This window comes from Macaca thibetana, chromosome 3 (assembly GCF_024542745.1).
Source record: "Macaca thibetana thibetana isolate TM-01 chromosome 3, ASM2454274v1, whole genome shotgun sequence".
Classification (NCBI taxonomy): Eukaryota; Metazoa; Chordata; class Mammalia; order Primates; family Cercopithecidae; genus Macaca; species Macaca thibetana.
Window position 1 is genome coordinate 88,488,148 of NC_065580.1, and position 20,178 is coordinate 88,508,325.

A 20,178-nucleotide genomic window follows, 5' to 3' on the forward strand; every position below is an offset into this window, starting at 1 on the left:
TTAATAAGCTAAACATTTCTGTTTTAATAAGCTAAACATAAGATTAAAAAATATAAACTATGCTCTTGGCATTTATTTTGACATATCTATATACATATATATACACACACACATATATTGTGTGTATATGTATATTAGAAACAGTGTCTCACTCTGTTGCCCAGGCTAGAGTGCAGTGATGTGATCATAGCTCACTGCAGCATCCAACTCCTGGACTCCAGCAATCCTCCCACCTCAGCCTCCTGAGCAGCTGGGACTACAGGCACACACCACCATGCCTGGCTAATTTTTTAATTTTTTGCAGATACAAGGTCTCCATACACTGCCCAGGCTGGTCTAGAACTCATGGGCTCCAAGCTATCCTCTCACCTCAGCCTCCTGAAGTACTGGGATTATAGGCATGAACCACAGCACCCAGCCAGAAATTAAAATATTCTTGACTGTCCAGGTTTCTCAATAATTTTCCTATTCCATAAATACTCTGTTCTCTTTAGACTGCCTGTCCTTATGACACTAAACTAAAGTAAAATGTATTATTTTGACATAATACAACACTACACTTTGCATTTCTAACCCAACCTTCTGTCTACCTCCTAAGCACTCTGTTTGGGCCACATTATAGTACTTAAAATCCTCAAGCATCAAGACCATTTCTGTCATTACCTCATACTAAAAATAAGCTCAGTTACATGGAAATTCACCTTCAATTCCTTTAACTGAATTAGAACAAATTTAGCTTATCTATCAGAAGATTTCCACTCACAAAGTGTTCCTCCACTAAATAAAGTACACAAAACTTTTATCACAGCAGTTCCCTGGTACAAAGGCAAGATAAAACAGGCCATATTCACAAATGTCCCCCAATCCTTCTATCGTTCATACAGGACAATAACAATACAAGAATAAAAATCCTAGTATTTACAAGTCTTGATTTCTGCTTTTCTCCATAATATAGACTCCAAGGGGAAATCAAAGCAACACAAGCCTATCACAGCAGAGAAAGCTAGATCCTCAGTGCATGGTATTAACACTTCATTTCTTTCTTACGAAAAGGAGCACCCTCTAAAACAACAATAGGAGCTATCATTTATTAAGTGCTTACTTGGCCAGGCACAGTAGCACATGGACGTAGTCCCAGCTACTCAGCTACTTGGACTGAAGCAGGAGGGTTACCTGAGCCCAGGAGTTTGATGCCAGCCTGGGCAACACAGCAAGACCCCATCTCTAAAAAAAAAAAATATATTAAGAGCTTACTGCTGGCTAGGATTTGCTAGCCACTTGAACTATATCTAGTTCTCACAATTCTATGACATAAGTTATATTAACTATTCTACAGATTTAAGAAATAACAGCTAAGTGACAAAACTGGAGCATGAACTGAGCTTTGGCTTAAAACCCAAGTGTGTTCTTGAACCATTACTTTACACTGACTCTCAAGGTTTTTTAAAAGGGAGGATGGGCAAAATTCTGCACATAATATCTAAATAATCAAACAAAACTGATTTATTTAGATTCAAAAAATTCAATTTTTCTGAAATTTTGACAGAACTAACCTGTCACTAACATCTTAAAGTCCTTGATGCTTTTTAGGAATCCGATGTAGATTTTGTAGGTGTTAAGATAACTTTCAGGGTATGTTCTAGAGTTAGTAACAACTCAAGATCAGAACAATGACTCTGACCCTGAAAACACTAAAAGATTCTTTTAACTGACAATAAAAAGTAAGATTTATAGTATTCATTTAACTCAGAGATGATGTCTTTTCAATCAAGATAAATTCAGATAAGAGGTATACAAGGAAACTGTACTGGGCTCTACTGTTCATGAAAAAAGTATATAAACCATTCTATTTGTTCCCCTTTTAAATTAAGAATAAAAAGTATTTTTTAAACCCATAAATAAAGTATAACATACAAATAGAAGTTACATTTTCTATTTGGGCTTTTTTAATCTATTTGAGAAGGAGTAGAAAGATTAAAGGCCAGGGAATAAACCCTGAGAGAGCATGCTGGCAGGCCTGTAGACACAGAGAAGAATAATGAAGACAGAAAGGAGAAAAAACAAATCAACAAATACACAAAAGATCAGTGACAAGAAAGAAAAGATGGAAAGCATAGAGTATAACTATATAAAGGAACAGAGACAGATATAGATTCACCCCCAAAGGACCTTAATGGCATAATCTCCAACTAAGTAAAATGTTACTGTAACAGGCGGAACACCCCACTCCTTAAGTATAATAGTTTAATCTATTATTATATGAACAAGATCAGCAGCTGCTGCATAAAGGGACTGAAATTATGTATATGCTTAATATCTACAATTTAAATTTACATCAGTACAAATTTTATCTGTAATACCTTAGCCCTAAGTCTCTTTACCTACTGCACAGTACTATTAACACCACTCAAGTCAACTACATATTTTTTAAAAAAAGATTTTTAACATTCCTCACCTTTCTGCTCTAAGACAATTCAATAGAAGAGATTATATAAATTGAGAGCCACTTTACATAAAACTTCATCAAACTGACAAGAACCATAGTACTTCTCATGTCAGAAAACTACAATAATAGCATTTCAAAAGCATAATATGCAAGTGTACTACAATCTTTCCTTTTCATTTCATCTATAGTAAAAGTTTTAGTTTCCAGAAGAAACATATTGGTTAGCCAAAAATTCTGGTTATGATCAATTCGTATTACACAGGTGTCATCCCTTTTGATTTCCTTCTGAAATTCAGTCTAAATCTCGCTCTTAGTATTCACTTTGGAAATGCAATATGTAAATTGAAAAGTTAGTAAAAACTGAGATAGAAAGTAAGGAAAGAATTAGATCATCTGGGTCACAGAGGATTACTCTGACATTTTAAGACTACCTCAATCAAAGAACACTAAAACAGCTTCAAACATTAAATTCTAAGTTTTGAAAATAAACCACCTGCTATTTATATCAGAGGAAATAAGAATAATGCCTCAGATTTATTGTTACTGTAGAAAACATTGCACAGTACCTGTGTTACTTCACTTAATAGTTGCAACAAACCTATGAGGTCAGTACCACTAATTTATAAGTCACATATACGAGAAGAAAGCTGAGGCTCAGAAACGTTAGTAAACTTTCCAAGGTCAAAATGCTCGGAATTGAGAAAACTTAGATTCAAATCCAAATAATCTGACAACAGCCATCACTCTTAACCAAAAGGATACATTTTTATTCAGAAATTAAGAATACTTGGTTTGGGATTAGAGGAGATATAGACACATATATAAAAAGATGATTAACACTGAATCCTAGTGTAAAGATAATCTAACTTTCATCGTCACATAAATTTTGTGTTAGTGCCTATTATATGACTGAATATTCTGAGCTACTGACATTAATTTCAGGAGTTTTAGATTCATAAAATACATTTTTAATAAACCATAAAACACTCTCAAGTCTATTTGGGTTTTCTAAAACCTTTATGTAACCAATACTCACTATTTGTAAAGTATATTATTTCAGTTTCTTTTCCTGTATCTTTGTGGTGTTCTGCCCTTCAACCCCTGGGCCACAGAGCACTACAGGTCCATGGCCCATTAGGAATCAGGCCGCACAGAAGGTGGTGAGTGGCGGGGAGTGGGCTTTTCCGCCTTAGCTCAGCCTCCTGTCAGATAAGCTGGGACATTAGATTCTCACAGGAGCACAACCCCGATTGTGAATTGCACATGCAAGGATGTAGGTTGCACACCTTATGAGAATCTCATGCCTGATGATCTGAGGTGGAACAGTTTCATCCTGAAACCATTCCCCACAACAGCCGTCCGTGGAAAAATTGTCTTCCACAAAACTGGTCCCTGGTGCCAAAAAGGTTGGAGACTATCATTGTAGCCCATTCATTTTACTCTCCTGACTCCCACCAGGATTAAGACTATTGCAATACTTTTAAGTGTTGAGCAGTTAGGTACTGTACAAGAAAAAGATCAGATGTTAGTAACTAACACCAGATGTAAAATAGCTGATTATATTGATAGTTGCATCTGATTAAATGCCAATTGTGTTTCTAAGCTGAGAAAAATTCTGAGAAAAGAAGCTATCTCAAACTCAGGAAGAGAATAAATTGCAAAATACAATATTACAGCTTGGAGAAACACTGGATAACACAATACTGTATCTTAAAGTCAGACCATTATTTCCTAATATTTTCATAATAACAGAAATAAGGTGAAATTTTATTTCACATTTAACTCTTCCACTAAAATTGTACAACTTCAGTTTTATAATTTCCAAACTTCACATGACAATGAATCCAAAGGCCATTATCCACAACTCTAGCCCAAAAATAAAAGAACTCACAAAACAAAGAATCACAACTCTTTCCTATGCTAAGCCAGTCAGGCTAAAAACAGCCCCAAGTTTCAGGTACAAAACCAATTCAGGTTTAAATGGAATAAGAACCATGGATTCTCCAACAATGCACGGCTAAGGTCAAGAGCAAAGCTGGATTCACCTTAGGGTCTTCACAGATGCATCAGAATAAAATGACCCTCACGAAATCAGAGAAAACAGTGCAATAAGTCAACAATGGTGAAGTATTCCTGTTGATATACATGATCCTCTCATAAGTATATTTATAGATCATTATTCTACTTTAACAGTGGAACAGAGCAGAATCATCTTAATGAACTTTTCTGGTATATACTATTTCTGAATATACAATGGAATTATAAATGGGCAAAAGACATAACAGTACTCTGTCTCCAACATTGAACAGAGAGGCATTTTAGTCAAGAGTCTGTGGTAGCAGCTGCCCTCCTTAAAAATGGACCCCCAAAATTTCCAACTTTGAAACCATAGCCAAATTTTTACTGATACTTACAAAACTTTCAAGATAGCATTAAAGGTCATACAAACTGAAACACTCTAACAAAGTGCCATGGAAATCAGCATTATTGTACTATTATAAACAAAGCTTTCTTTAAATGCATCTAGCGTAGGAATTAAATTTTAAGTAATATTAATGAAATTATAATATCAAGTAGTAAGAGATACAAAATAAAATCCAATTCCTTCTTGCATTTATAACTGGTTATATCAAAATAACAACCTAATCAGATCTTTCCCTCTAGGAAAAATTAAGACAGAATTACATTCCTAACTAAAAGCCTCACATTCAACTTTTTTTTTTTTTTTTGTCCCATTGCTCTTAAACACAATATTCAACCAATGTGCTTACTATAAAAAATGTCTGGGCCAGGCGCGGTGGCTCAAGCCTGTAATCCCAGCACTTTGGGAGGCCAAGACGGGTGGATCACAAGGTCAGGAGATCGAGACCATCCTGGCTAACACAGTGAAATCCCATCTCTACTAAAAAATACAAAAAACTAGCCGGGCGAGGTGGCGGGCGCCTGTAGTCCCAGCTACTCGGGAGGATGAGGCAGGAGAATGGCGTAAACCCCGGAGGCAGAGCTTGCAGTGAGCTGAGATCCGGCCACAGCACTCCAGCCTGGGCGACAGAGCGAGACTCTGTCTCAAAAAAAAAAAAATGTCTAATTAACGTAGATAGTAACCAATCCTTTAAGGGTAATTAATGTGATAGTTTAAATTTATCATTGACAATTTCATCTCAGTAATTTTTCACTTTAATCTTAATTTTTCTTGAGGAAATACTCAACATTCATTCATTCAACAGATATTTAGTGAGGTCTACTAAGTATCAAGCTCTATTCTGGGCTCTGGGAGTTACAACATGAGGCCCATCCTCAGGAGTTTACTCTATTAAAACATGTAACGAGCAAATAAATATATACATAACACATGGAGGTGGGAACTGCAGGATCAAGTATTACTTTCACCAGGTTGACTATTCAGTTGCAAGAAATCCACTTCAGAGCTGCTGTCTCATCCAAACTAGTAGATTTACCAGGAGTTGTAAAGCTAACCCAAGTCATAGTTATCTTTTAATTATATTCTCCAATCTTTTCCCCTCTTAACTTTCACCCTTTAGTGGTATCATTTTATTCTGACACAAGACCTCAAGGCTCCCACTTTGATGGCCAAAGTGGTACAACGCTAAATTTAGCGCTGATAGTGATTTCTGAGGACAGGTTTCCCAACTGACTCATCATTTCAACACCAGAACTTATTAGCATGTGCCTAGTATAAAGTAGGCATATTCTTGTTTGGTGAAGAAATTAATCAATAAAAATCAATCTCCAGCACAAGTTATAACCAAAGGCTTATAAACATTACCCTTACTAACAGCTTTTCCTTTTAAGGATTTACCAAGTGTGATTAAAAATAAAAGATTTCTCTTCCCACAAATGTTTGGGAATATGTACAGACAAATGACTGGTAACCCTCAAATAAATCATCTTTTTCAAAACATTTAGAACTCTGCTTTAAGGAGGCAGGGCACAGTGGCTCACGTCTGTAATCCCAGCACTGTGGAAGGCCAAGGAGGGTGGAACACAAGGTCAGGATGTGGAGACCATCCTGGCTAACCTGGCGAAATCCCGTCTCTGCTAAAAATACAAAAAAATTAGCCGGGCGCACTGGCACATGCCTATAGTCCCAGCTGGTCAGGAGGCTGAGGCAAGAAAATCGCTTGAACCTGTGAGGCAGAGGTTGCAGTAAGCTGAGCTTGTGCCACTGCACTCCAGTCTGGGTGACAGAGCAAGACTCTGTCTTAAAAAAAAAAAAAAAAGAACTTGCTTTAAGGCATTCATTGAAATCAGTTTATCAACCTTACTAATTTAATTTGTAAGATATGCTCTCAGTCAACTTTTTTCTTTCACTTCTTTTAGTCTATTCCCTGTCTCCGCTGTAACTACACCACTAGCCAGGGGACTCCCCTGCTAATTTCCCGTCAGGACCCACCCACCTATCCACCAAGAAAATAGTAATAAATAAAACTACATGAAGCCTAGGATTTAAATTCATTAGTACAAGGAATATACAGGGGAAAAAAAAAAATCCGATGTATTAACTACTAACATTTGTATAATAACTGACAATTTGCAAAGTTATACCCTCCATCATCTTATATGATCTTCATAACAATGTGAGAACAGCGAGAAAGGTGCTATTACCCCAATTTTACACAGAAGAAAACTAAAGCTTAGAAAGTTCAAACTACTTCCTTAACATCCCATCAAAAATAAGTGGTAAAGTTGAGACTCATCCCTTACAGTGCTTAACATATAGGTTTGTGTGTTGCCGTATGTATAATTTGTTGAGAGACATAGTATTTACCACTATAACTCCAGCCTATTTATTCATTTAATTCCAAATACCTTTAAAATGTTAAACAGTTTAAGAGCTATCTGCTTGCTTCAATGTTTCCTCTCCTTACACATATTTAAGGCACTGTAACATCAAAATTAAACCTAACTCTGAAATAGAAAGTCAATTCCAGATTACAATCAATTGAGGAGGCACTTCTTGGTCTATTAAACCACAAAACTTCAAAGCACAGTTTAAAAAGCCATAATCTGAGAACCTCACTCAGGGAAAGCTGTAAAGTCATCATGGTGGAATATTTTAGATGTCAACTTGACTATATTAAGGAATACCTACAAACCTGGTAAAGTGTTCCTTTGGGTGCGACTGTGAGGATGTTTCCAGAGGAGACTGAGATTAGCATGTAAGTCTGAGTGGACTACCTGGAGGTCTGCCTTCCACGTGGGCAGGCACCACCCAATCTTCTGGGGGCCCAGAGATAACAAAAACGGAAAGATGTATATCTACCGGAGCTGGAATACACTTTTCCACTTCAGAACTGGGGAGAAACTGTAAACCATACATGTGATAAGGGGTTAACAGACTAAATATAAAAGGAACTGAATTCAATTTCAAGAAAATAACCCATTTTTAAAATGGGCAAAGGGCTTCAACAGACATGTCTCAAAAGAAGACATACATCTGGCCAACAAATACATGAAAAACTGCTCAGCATCACTAACCATTAGGAAAATGCAAATTAAAACCACAATGAGATATCACCTCACACCTGTTAGAATGGCTATAATCAAAAAGATGAGAGGTAAGTGATGCCATGGATGTGAAGAAAAGGGGATTCTTGTACACTGTAGGTTGAAATGTACATTAGTACAAGCATTATGAACAATGGTATGTAGGTTCCTCAAAAACCTAAAAATTGAACTACCATACAATCTCACTCCTGGGTATATTTTCAAAAAATGGAACACAGTATGTTGAAAGGATATCTGCACTCCCAGGCCCACTGCAGCATCAGTCACAAAATCCAAGATACAGAATCAACCTAAGCATCCATCAATGGATAAACAGATGAAGAGAAGGTGGTAGATACAATGGAATACTAATTGAGTTTAAAAGAGAAGGAAATTCTGTCACTTGCTACAACATGAATGAACATGGAGGACATCATGCTAAGTGAAAAAAGCCAAGCATGGGAAGACAAACACCACATGATCTCACTTGTACATGGAATCTTAAAAAGTCAAACTCACAGAAGCAGACAGCAGAATGACAGATACCAGAGCCTGGAGAAGAGGGAGCAATGGGGATATACTGTTCAAAGAGTACCAAGTTTCAGATAGATAGAAGGAAAAAATTTTTAGATTAAACAACTGTCAATAATCATGTATTATATATTTTAAATAACTAAATTTCAATTGTCTCACCACAGAAAATAATCAAGGTGATATGTTATTCAGCTGTACTTAATAATTCCACACTGTGCACACATTTCAAAATATCACCCTGTACCCCATAAATGTATAAAAATATGACTGTCAATTAAAATAATATTAAAAAAGAAAAAATTCTTTAAGAATGTTTATCAATATTCTTCTTGGTTTGTCAAAAGATGCCAAGTAAGGCTGTGTGTAGAGGGGCAAGCCAAACTCATTTTAGACACTGATGTCTTGCCACTCCCATTATAAAATCCCTTTCCTACCTCTTAACACCCTCTGAATGCCAGTGGACCTATGGTCTTCTTGATTTGGTTAGTAGCTCTTGCAATGTCATTAATAATTAAAGAAATAGCTTATATAGCTTAAGGATTAATCTACCCCAAGAGCATTTCTATTACAAATATATTAATCAACAAAACCAAGTCACAATATTTTACTAAGCACTTACGGGCAAGACAGCTGTGTGTGAGTGTGGATGTATGTGCATGTGTGTGTTCAAAAGGACTCCTGGATGTTCAGGGAGCCTTTCTTGATACATAACTCATCACTCAGGCTTTCCCTAAGTGAAATACAGGAAAGTATATTCATCTCCATGGTTAAATGACTTTGCAATATGCTGTAAATTCTATCATCTTCTTTGAAAATAAATCACCTATCAAAAGCTATGGGAAGTCCTCCAGAGAAGAAACCTGTTAACTTTCTTTAGGCAAATATCCTCCAAATTTATTTCAACTACAAAACCTTTTACTTCTTTAACAATTACTAACCTAGAACCTATCAAAGTGTTGCAGTTTATGCCTTTTCCCATTTGTATCAGATCTGTTAACTCTGAGAATCAGTGTTAATATTGAAAATTCAACAAATCTGGATGGAAGTAACAATACAAATAGAAACTATTATTACTTAATAGTCACTTAATGATCCACATTTACAAACAACTAACAACTTTAAATAACTACACTTTTTATTATTTTTTAAAACACAGGACAAGTGACAACAGGTTGATAACTGGTTTTTATGCAAAAACAACCTCCAAAGTATGCCACAACACTGGAAAGTATTCAGCACATTTTCCCACATTTCTTACCTTTAGTTTTCTGTAATAATAAATGCTCAGAATTATAATCCTAATTGCTCCTGAATTATCAAGAAAAGTTTCAAAGTGTGTTTAATGAAAATTCACTGATAAATATTTCATTATCTTCTAATGTTGTGAAAACTCAAATTAATTAAAACAAATTATCAGGTAAACAAACATCCCATGCCCTAATTTTGATATATGAAGTTTACTGTTAGGAAAAAAAAGATAAGAAAAGAAGGGATAGAGGGAGAGTGGAGTGAGTATTAAATAAATTTCATATACACTATAACAAATTTTTTGTCAAGTATAGTAGGAGTCACATTAGGAGTAGGAAGTCCTAACAGGAGCAAGGACAACAGAAGGAGAAAAAAATCTAACATTAAAAAAAAATAATAAAATCTAGCTAGACATTACATACAGCTCATCCCTGTATGTAAAATGCAAAAATAAATAAATAAATAAATATGACTAGCAAGTTTTCTAAATAATTCCATTGTATTTAGGACAAAATAATACAAATTGAAGCCAAAAAGTTAACATTGAGAACTATATGGGGGCTATACTTTCAATTTACATTAATCTATCATATTTCATAGGTTCAAAGTTCAATGTACATATTAGTTTGCTCAACTGAGTGATTTTCCATTTTAGCTTAACTTAAAATAGTCCTTAGTTGATCACTTGTGTGGCTTCTCATTTCTGAAAGGTTTCAATTAGAGATATATTTTTGGCCTGGCGCGGTGGCTCACGCCTGTAACCCACTTGCTTGGGAGGCTGAGGCACGAGAATAGCTTGAATCTGGGAGGTGCAGGTTGCAGTGAGCCAAGATCGCGCCATGGCACTCCAGCCTGGGCAACAGAGTAAGATAAAAAACAAAGATATATTTCGACAAAACGCAAAACTGAAAAGTTTCATATGAACATTTATCATTACTATTCTCATTATGTATCTGTACTTAGTATCCTCACCTTGGTTAAAAAAAAAACTAAAAATAGTATGCTGATTTTATCAGCTACAAAGAAAATTAATGATGCATTCCACACTGAGTCACAAAACGCACACAATGTGGAATAAGAGGACCTAAATGTGATTTCTGTCTCCTCCACTCTTTATACAACTTTAAGCAAGCTCCTTTAACTTTCTCAACCTGTTTTAACATTGGTTAATGGGGCTATCACCTACCTCAGTGTTAAGATGTAAAGAATCCAATCACATAGTACAATTCAACACTTTCTGAGCACAGTAAATGCTTGCTGAGCATGACTAATATAAAGACAGGAGAATCTTTCATAGCACAGCTCATCACTACACATTTTGAGATCTAACATGAATTAAATCACATCTCCTAAAATCTGCTGATCTAAATCAGCAATGTCTACCAGAAGCAATAAAAAGGAAGTCTCACACTAATTTTTTAGTAACCAATTTTGAGTGAAATTTTATACCTAAAATATCTCAAAATAATACTAGTTTACAAGGCTTAGAAGCCTTGTTTAAAAAATGAAAAGGAAAAAAAGCTAAAGTAAAGCAGAAAGTTTTTTTCAAGTAACCATTTTCAGTTTACTCACAATATTCAGACAAGGAAGTACAACAGCATGTTTTCAAATCTGTCAAGAGAGCTGAAAACTACTTGAGAGGCAACCGAGCAAAATGGTCAGAGCTCTCTACTGAGAGGAGATGAGATTCCAGTTTCAACTGTCACTAATATTTAATAATTGACCTTGCACAAGAGTCTCTGTGCTTCAGTTTCCTAATCTATAAACGACTACTGAAAACTATAGAGAAGACTTTAGTACAATTTAATCTGGGCCTTACTTTGGCGAGGCAATCTAGAAAAGTTAATAGAATGGGCTAGGTAGCAACTGCCAAGGTTGGAATCCTGGTTCTGTCACTTATAAGCTGCGCGGTTTTCCCACAAAAAGCACTAAAGTACAGTTTACTTAATACTATCATTGATTTACCGTTTAAAATATTTCCCTAAAACACAAAATTGCATTAAAATACAGAAGCTGAGAAAGTTCCATCTTTCCAAATCATTTTACTGGCAGACACAGAAGTAGTTCATTTGAAAATATTAAAACTCTAAAACATGTTAACATAAGCCAAGTTTAATCAAAAGATTATATCACATAATATTACACATTAGAGACAACACTAAACACTTATTATAAGGTTAACTGTTCCCATCAAAATATCACACTTAAGGTAAAAATGAAACTTCTGCTACTTACAGGTTTTTTTCTAATCTATTACTGCTAATCACAACACAAACTTACAATATAACCATAATCCCCAAGAATAAAATTAACTCCAAGAACGATAAATCTGTAGAATTTAAAAATATAAAGTGAACTTCAAACAACTAAAAATACGTTCTGTAGAAGTTACAATCAACCAATAAGTATTTATCATATTACAGGCTCTATGTTTAGATTAAGTACAAACAGCAAAGTATAAAGTTCCTCAAAGTGAGTCAAGTTCCAAGGACTTGAAATTTCAGGCAAGTACGTGCTTTATCATCACTTTTCACAAAATAAAAGCCACTCACCTACAAATGTTTGCATTTCCTTTTTGGACCATGTAGGAATACTTCCCACTGCCCACTAAAATTGTTTCCTATTCTCAGTTCAGCCCATAAAAATGCCCAATCCAGTCAGTTCCTCACGTCAGGATCCTCACAGTACTTAAAGTGAACGGCTTCGAAAAAGGTATTTCATCAAATCACAAAGTTCAGTATTTTATGTTCAGTGACACCTACACCTGCAGATGCTACAACACATAACTGGGCTAACCTGGATCAAGTACCTAGTTGCACCAATTTATTTCTTCCCCTTAAAGTGTTGGTAGCAAAGGCAAACTCTACTTCTTCAAAAAGTCGGCTTTTTGCAATGCCCATTAGGCACAGAAAAGGGAAATTGATTGGTTCGTCATAGTTGCCCTACTTCCATTTCAGGTCCAAGTAAAAAAACTATTCCATAGAGAGTAAAAGGGGGCCACACGCAAATCAAGGAAGCAGAGGCTAAACTGAACTTTGTGATGACCACCATTTAAGCGAAAGGTGATGGGTGTGGGGGAGGGGATGACACAACTGAGCCATACAAGTGCAGCTTGAGATAAAAAGTCCACTTCATGAAGCAGTCAAAGTAGGCGGTGGGAAACAAACCGGGTCGGGCCGAGCAACAACCCCAGGTTGCTGACCGAGCTCGGAGGCGGAGGGCCCTGGAGCTCAGGGACCGGAGAAAGGAGACCTCGGGAAAACCACAGGATAACAAGAACCAGCAGTAATGTGGAAAGGCCAACGCTCCCACAGAGTAGCGTATAAGGGGACAGAAAAAGGGAGCGATGAGTTAGAAGGGAGTGACAGCAGGAGAGAGACCAGTGCCGGGGCGAGTGGCAAGTGGCAACTGCGAAAGGCGAGGCACGGGCAGCCGGAGGTGGTGGGACTCTGTTGAGTCAGCACAGCTCCTACTCTGGGGGCACTTGTAGGATCCCCGCCGCTCCTGGGCCCTGGAGCCCGCAGCGAAGGGTCAGGCCCACCTTCCGGAGAGATGATGTTCTCTGACGGGCTGGCGCCGGCCCCTTCCCCATTTCACAGGTAAACACTGGCCACCGTCGCCGCTTACCTCAGTTAGCATTATTACACCCCGGGGAAGTGAGGTCCTCCCTAGCCTCGCCTCATGGCAACAGCCGTAGCAGCAGCGAAAACTGCTCGGGCCGCTGCCAACGGCGGCAACTGCTCCTTCAGTCCTCTCCCGGGCGGCGGCTTTACTCGGCTTCGCTGGCTTCCCCCCGGCCCGGTCGCTTGCGACGGACGCGCCGCCATCTTGGAAGAGCGACGTCCGCGTCTCGCTGCAACGTGCGCTCCCATTGGCAGGCGCAGGGGCTGCCGGCGTCTCGTGACCGTCTCCATAGCGCTGGCGCGCGGAAAAGCGGAGGCGGGCGCTCGGCAGTCTACTTGGAGTTGATAGTCGGCTTGGCGGTGGCTTGGAGGACCCCGGGACAGGGTGCCTGGGCCAACTTGGGACCACTGGGAGTGCAGAGGGGCCCCAGCGCCCTAAACTCCTGGGAACAGACGTGCGCGCCCTTGGGGCCGGCGCATCCTCCGCCGCCCACTAGCGTTGGCTGGCCCTGGGCAGGGGAGAGAATGCGAGAGGCCGACACTTCCGACTGATGGCCCTGCTGCTAGTCTCGGGGACAAAGCGACAGATTTCCTGTAGAAAAACTTCCCTCTCGCGTCTCCCTGGCCCCGCGGCGACCGAAGAGTTGGGGTTCTGCTTTCTTCTGGGATTTACGTGTTTCTTGAAACAGCTCCCTACGCGACCCTTTTCTCTTAAACTTTGACAGGAACTTTCCTTTGTCCCTACCAATCCTCAGTGAGTTCTTTACAGGGGTCCGAGACAGGTTGTAGATATGATACGGCTTATCGGCTTTACCCCGATCCTAGCAGAGTTAGGACTGTCGCTGATGTGATTGGCCAGCACCTGCCTAACAATGAAGGTTTAGTTATGCTACAAGTAAGACGCCTCTAAAAAAATGTAAAACAGGCTTTACGTTTTACCTGCTATCTCCACAGGTTTACTGGTTTCTTAATACAATATGCTTGTATATCAAGGTGAGCAAATTTCAGCAAATGTCGTAAATAGTCCCAACTTAAATGGAATTGAACTCTAGAAGTCAATGTGCATAGAAGTCCCTGAGACTGACGCCATTCTAGATCTACCACTAGATGGTTTGCGATGTACGGAATTAAAGGCAGTCACTTCTACCTGAATTGTGATGAAAGTAGTTTACCTGAACATGCTGGGAAAGTGTGCTACCCTGTTTTATATTAGAAACCAGTTTCCAAAATAAATTGAAAAGTACATTTTCAGATTTGACATTAAAAACACCTCCATGTCATTCTTACAAGAGGTACAAAAGCTTTTTAGAAAACTAAAGCCAGGAGTTTCTTCCCTTTTACCAGAATCTTTTCCCTCCATTTAACAGTACTATTGTGCTAAATGAAATTTACTTAATACATTACTCTTATATTCTCAAAACAATGAGGGCATTACAAACCTTGTGTTATCTCTATTGTGTCAAGGAAACAAAACAGTTCGTTTAAGCAGTCATGCAAAAAATTCAAGAAAAACTGATTTTGCTCAATTCAACTAATTGAAGCAAAGTAGTTTTTCTTTTTGTTTTAATCTGCATTTTGTACATCATTTCCACATTGCTAAACCAGCAAAATTCTGACCTCTGCAATACAATAAAATGTGTTACTGATATTGACAGATTATGCCACGAATAGAAAATTAGCGTGGAAATCCTACCTGGACTGAGGTATCAAAGGAAACCAAGAGATACTAGAGACAACAAGGAACCTGGAAAAAGATAGTGTTCCAACCTGTAAATAAGAAAACAGAGAAGGAGGCTCATGAATATTTAAGATACCAGCTAGTGAATTAAAACTGCAATGTAGTTGTCTGGCTTGAGTGTTCAGTTTTATTCATACATCTTTTTACTAGAAGCAAGTCATTTCACTTATTTTAAAGGTAGTAAATTAAGTGTTGACACTTGAGGTTTGAACCAATCATAAAGATGCCTTTAACATTCAGAAGTCTGTCTACAGACTTAAGAGGAAACCAAAAGTATTAGCTCTTCCAATGGCTTCCTAATTTTCTCAGCCAGAATCTTTTCTGCAACCTAAAAATTCAATGCTAGCTGGCCTCACAAGTCCTACCTCACCTCCACCCCTCTGACCTCATTTCTGCTATGCACTTTGTTCCAGCTACACAGACCTGCTCCCTGCTTCTATAACACCAAAGCATCTCCTTGCCCTGAGGCCCTTGCACTGTGTATAGTTTCTATCTGGAAAGATCTTTCCACCAAATACCTGCATGGCTAGATCTTCCACTTCTGTCCAATCTTTGCTTAAAAGTCATCTTTTTTCAAAGAAGCCTACCCTAATCATCTCATTTAAAGTATTGCCCCTTCCCCAGAATCCTCCCTTCCTTGCTTCTGTTTTTTTCATAGTGCTTACCTTCTAACACCGTCATTTTCTGTTTTTATTTTCTATTGCCTTCCCTCCACTAGAAAGTTAGCTCCACAAGATCGGGGATTTTTTTTTTTCATTTTGTTGAATGTTTCCTTAGTACCTAAAATACTCGAATAGTAGATGGCACAGAGTAGATGCTCAATAAATATTTCTTAAGTGAATAAATGAATGGATGAATGATTGCCTAAAAGACACCAAAAGGAAAAGACCTAATTAAAACTGTTTAAAAAACAAAATCCTTGGTGTTGAAAGATTAAATTATTTAAATATTGGCCATTGTGTGTTCTCTTCCAATTAATAGGAACATCACTTCTGCCACTAGAATGTTAAAAGTGTGTGACAGGCTGGGCGCAGTGGCTCACGCCTGTAATCCCAGCACTTTGGGAGGCCGAGGCGTGCGGATCACGAAGGTCAGGAGATCGAGACCATCCTGGCTAAGACGGTGAAACCCCCTCTCTACTACAAATACAAAAAATTAGCCGGGCGTGGTGGCGGGCGCCTGTAGTCCCAGCTACTCGGGAGGCTGAGGCAGGAGAATGGCATAAACCCGGGAGGCGGAGCTTGCAGTGAGCCGAGATCGCGCCACTGCACTCCAGCCTGGGCGAGAGCGAGACTCCGTCTCAAAAAAAAACAAAAACAAAAAAGTATGTGACAATTGTTACTTCCACTAGAATGCTACAGAAAACTTTATGACAAAATTGTGAGCTATGCCTTTTCCTTCACCTTTTTTCTCTTCTATTTTTTTAAATTTTTGTAGAGATGTGTTCTATGTTGCCAGACTAGTCTCTGGACTCCTGGCCTCAAGGATCCTCAGGCTTTGACCTCTGAAAGTGCTGGGATTGCAGGCATGAGCCACCACACCTGACCTCCTTCACTTTCTTAAATACATCTTGGGCATGAGTCAAAGTTAATTTGCTGGTAAGGGAAGCAACAAAGCGATTAAGGTATACTATATAAGAGTTATGGAAATTAAGGAGTTATATAGTTGGAAAAGAGAATGCTTATAGACACAACTGGCTTTAAAAAAAAAAAAAAAAAAAAAGCACCTAATTTGATACAGATTCAATGTCTTAAAACCATCCTATTCCTATCAGTTGTTACAGAGGAAACGTGGGACAGGGTGATCTGAAATGCCTGGTTCTTTGGCTATCAGAAATTAAAACAAAGCAAGCTATCTTAAGAAGCACGTGATGAGGATGCATCTGTGACTATTACTGCAAAAGGTTTGATTCTTCAACAGCCGTGTCCAGTCTGTCTGATTAACACAGGAAAGCATGACAAAAAGAGGTAAGAGGCAAAAATCGAGTGTAAGATGTTTTTAAACAGGCCACTGCCAGTGATTTCTAAACCTACAAGCAAATATTCGGAATATCCAAGTTGCCTGTTTTTTAATTTTGAAACAAAAACAATTTCTTCTACATATTCAGGTTGTCACCAATTGGCTCTAATTGCTTTTTGAGAAACAGGAAAAGTATGCCTTTGACCTCCTAGGCAAATTGCATCTAGCAAGCAGTTATCTCATTTAATCTTTTGATACCTTAAAGCATTCTATTAACTCCAGTTTCTTCATAATGCAATATTATCAGTGTCATCTACCATCTCTACTGAACATTAAATACTATATACTCATTAACAAGGACTGGTGTCAAAGCCTGCAAATTGGTATTGAAATAATGCATTGACAACAGAGAAGACATCCTAAGAACAGGTAAGAGTTGGATATCCTCATTCTTTTTACAGCTTTAATAGGGCAGTAGTAAGCAGAAATCTCAGAGCATTTAAGAGTACTCTGAAGTCTAGCCCAGCATGTGCTTTTCTCTTGCATGATACTTTTTGAGGCAATTTTGAGCCAACTCAAGACAGAAAGACAGAAGCAGAAATAATATGAGGCTTTACTAACAAATACAGCCATAACAAAATAATAATGTACACAAATGTCTTCAATATTAGCTCTGCAATGCAAAGATCTAAATAGAAAGAACTGCATTATAAATTTGTAAAAGTCTACAAAATAATTAAGAGGTATTACTACATCAGTGACACCTCAGTCAATCATTTTGAAAACAAAAATTTAGAGCCCTTTTCAAACATTTAATTCTTAATTATGGATACTGTTTTTCAGTATCTATTATGGGCCAGGCACTGGTGGTAGACATTTTGCATGTATTACATTTAACATTTGAAAAAGATCATTACAGTAGATCTTACTACCCTTAGACGCCACTAGAGGTTTAGTAATTTAGTATTTCCTTTTAATATACTCCCATCAATGTGGTATGGTTTTTCGTTTGGTTAGTTTTGTTTTTAAGCACATGCTTACTTTCTAGTACTATAAGATGCCCTGGGGTCATCATGCCCCAGGTCTAGAATCAGCCATATGTTTCAGAAATCTTGGTGTCTTTTGTTGGAGAATGGTGTCAGAAACCAAAATCTAGGCTCAAGAAGTGCTATTTGCTGCTTGGGTGTCATTTCTTTTAAGACCTGGTAGCTGACAGAGCAAGGAATTAACTACTTGTATACTAACCCTTGTATATATACCTGTGTATAAATATTTCAGCATGTAATCATTTGTATTTATATTAAGCTAAACATGAATTCATACTGGTATCCAACTCTAATCCATTATCAGATGGATCATTCTAGTCTCTTCCCCTTGCTTATCTGTATGTAATTTCTACTTGGACAGTGAGAAACCTGACACCTAACATCTACCATCCATTTACTTAATTGTTCAGTTTCAAAATACATATATAGCAATTTCAGAATTGTTAACCCATACCCCCATGGGAAACAAATTTATCAACTAGAGTACATTGCCTATGTGCAGTTCCTTCAGTATAGACCAATTCCTTATAGACCAATCATTCCTAAAGTCACTTAGTTCAGCACCTTTTCTCCCAACCCTTTCATTGAGATTGTTTCATATGTTTGTGATACATTTAAATTCTCTTGTCAAAGTCAGCATTCTTTCCTGAGATTTGCCTACCTCCTAAATGATTTGATTTTTAATTTGCATACATTTTCACTCTTTGTGCTGCAAAGTTCTACAAGTTCTGACAAATGCATTATGTCATGTCTCCACCATTGTAGTATCATACAGAATAGTTTCATAGCCCTAAAACATAAAGGAAAAGAGAAGTACATAACGAAATTGCTTTTATATGTTTATCTGTAGACCCAAACAACTGATCATTGTATTGAATAAACTTCACTTGAATCAGAGATATTTATATTGATAAATAATATATAATCGATTTCTCTATAATACCTAGTTACCTAATACTTGTTAAAGTCTTACCATATACTAGTAGCTGTTCTAGGTGCTTCACAGCAATCCTATAAGATAGGAACTGTTATTATTTCCATTTTACAAATGAGTAAACTGAGGCTCAGAGAGTTAAAATTTTTTGCTGAAGTTTACACAGCTAGTAGAAGAGCCAATATTTAAAGAAAAAATGATACATTTATACATAACTGTATATATGTGTAAGCTTATCTGTATGTACATATATATGTTATGTGAAGTTGTATGATACAAAATTGTGTGTATACTGTATCAAGTATATTAATTGAGCTAACTTTAAGAACTAAAAATTTTCAACCATCTTTGTCCTTCATTTTTTATGTGAATCGTAAATGTTGTGGTGGGTCCTTGAACTCCTGTTTTTGCCTTTAGCCAAAGGAGGAAATGAGAAAAGGAATCAGTACTCATAGATGAAGCTTAATACATGCCTATATTTAAGGCTTACCTCAGCTAGTTTCATTTTTACAGAAGAAGGGTGAAATCAAAGGCTTTCATTATATTGCTTCCTGTTTTACTATTTTAACAACTAAGGTAAAATAATAAAATTATTCTAAGAATTACTGTTGTTTTTAAATGATAATATGTTAATTTGCACAGTTAATTTGGCATACCTTCACCCTTGCATATATGGTGATCTTTTTGTTTTGAATGAAAATTTTAAATTGAAAACTATTTATAATAAATGTACATACAATTAGATGGAAGAGATGTTACACACATGCCCCACAATATTGGCTGTGGAATAAAAAGAATAAAAGTCTGGAAAGATTTGCACTGTGGCCTTGCCTTTGCTATTAAATGAAATTAAACCTTGGAAATGAAAGATCACCATTTGTTGAGCTTCAGTTTCCTTTTCTGTAAAGTAATGACATTGAAACATATAATTAGAGTAACATGAATATACTGTCTACATTAATATGGTGGGTTGTTATTGTAATCATTGGACAATGCCTTGTGGCTCAAGATCAAATGCTTCGTAAGGTTTCTTTTTGTGTTAAAACTGTTATACTTAGTGAAAGTAAGTTGCAGTTCATTTTCTTATCACTTTCCTTCAACAAATATATGCATCATCACCTTTTTAGAAAAACCTTGCTACC

General features: G+C 37.3%; 1 protein-coding gene across 3 annotated transcripts in view; it reads right to left on the reverse strand.

The window, feature by feature from the left end:
- The window catches only part of SNX13 (sorting nexin 13), a 153,237-nt gene extending 139,645 nt beyond the window's left edge, over positions 1 to 13,592 (reverse strand). The window contains exon 1 of one of the 3 annotated variants that reach the window (XM_050783103.1): positions 13,364 to 13,592. In XM_050783103.1, the coding sequence (XP_050639060.1) occupies positions 13,364 to 13,375 (12 nt within the window). In that variant the 5' untranslated portion in view covers positions 13,376 to 13,592. The remainder of the gene's footprint in view (positions 1 to 13,363) is intronic. The other 2 variants (XM_050783104.1, XM_050783106.1) reach the window with 2 other exon arrangements.
- Positions 13,593 to 20,178: the final 6,586 nt, after the last annotated feature.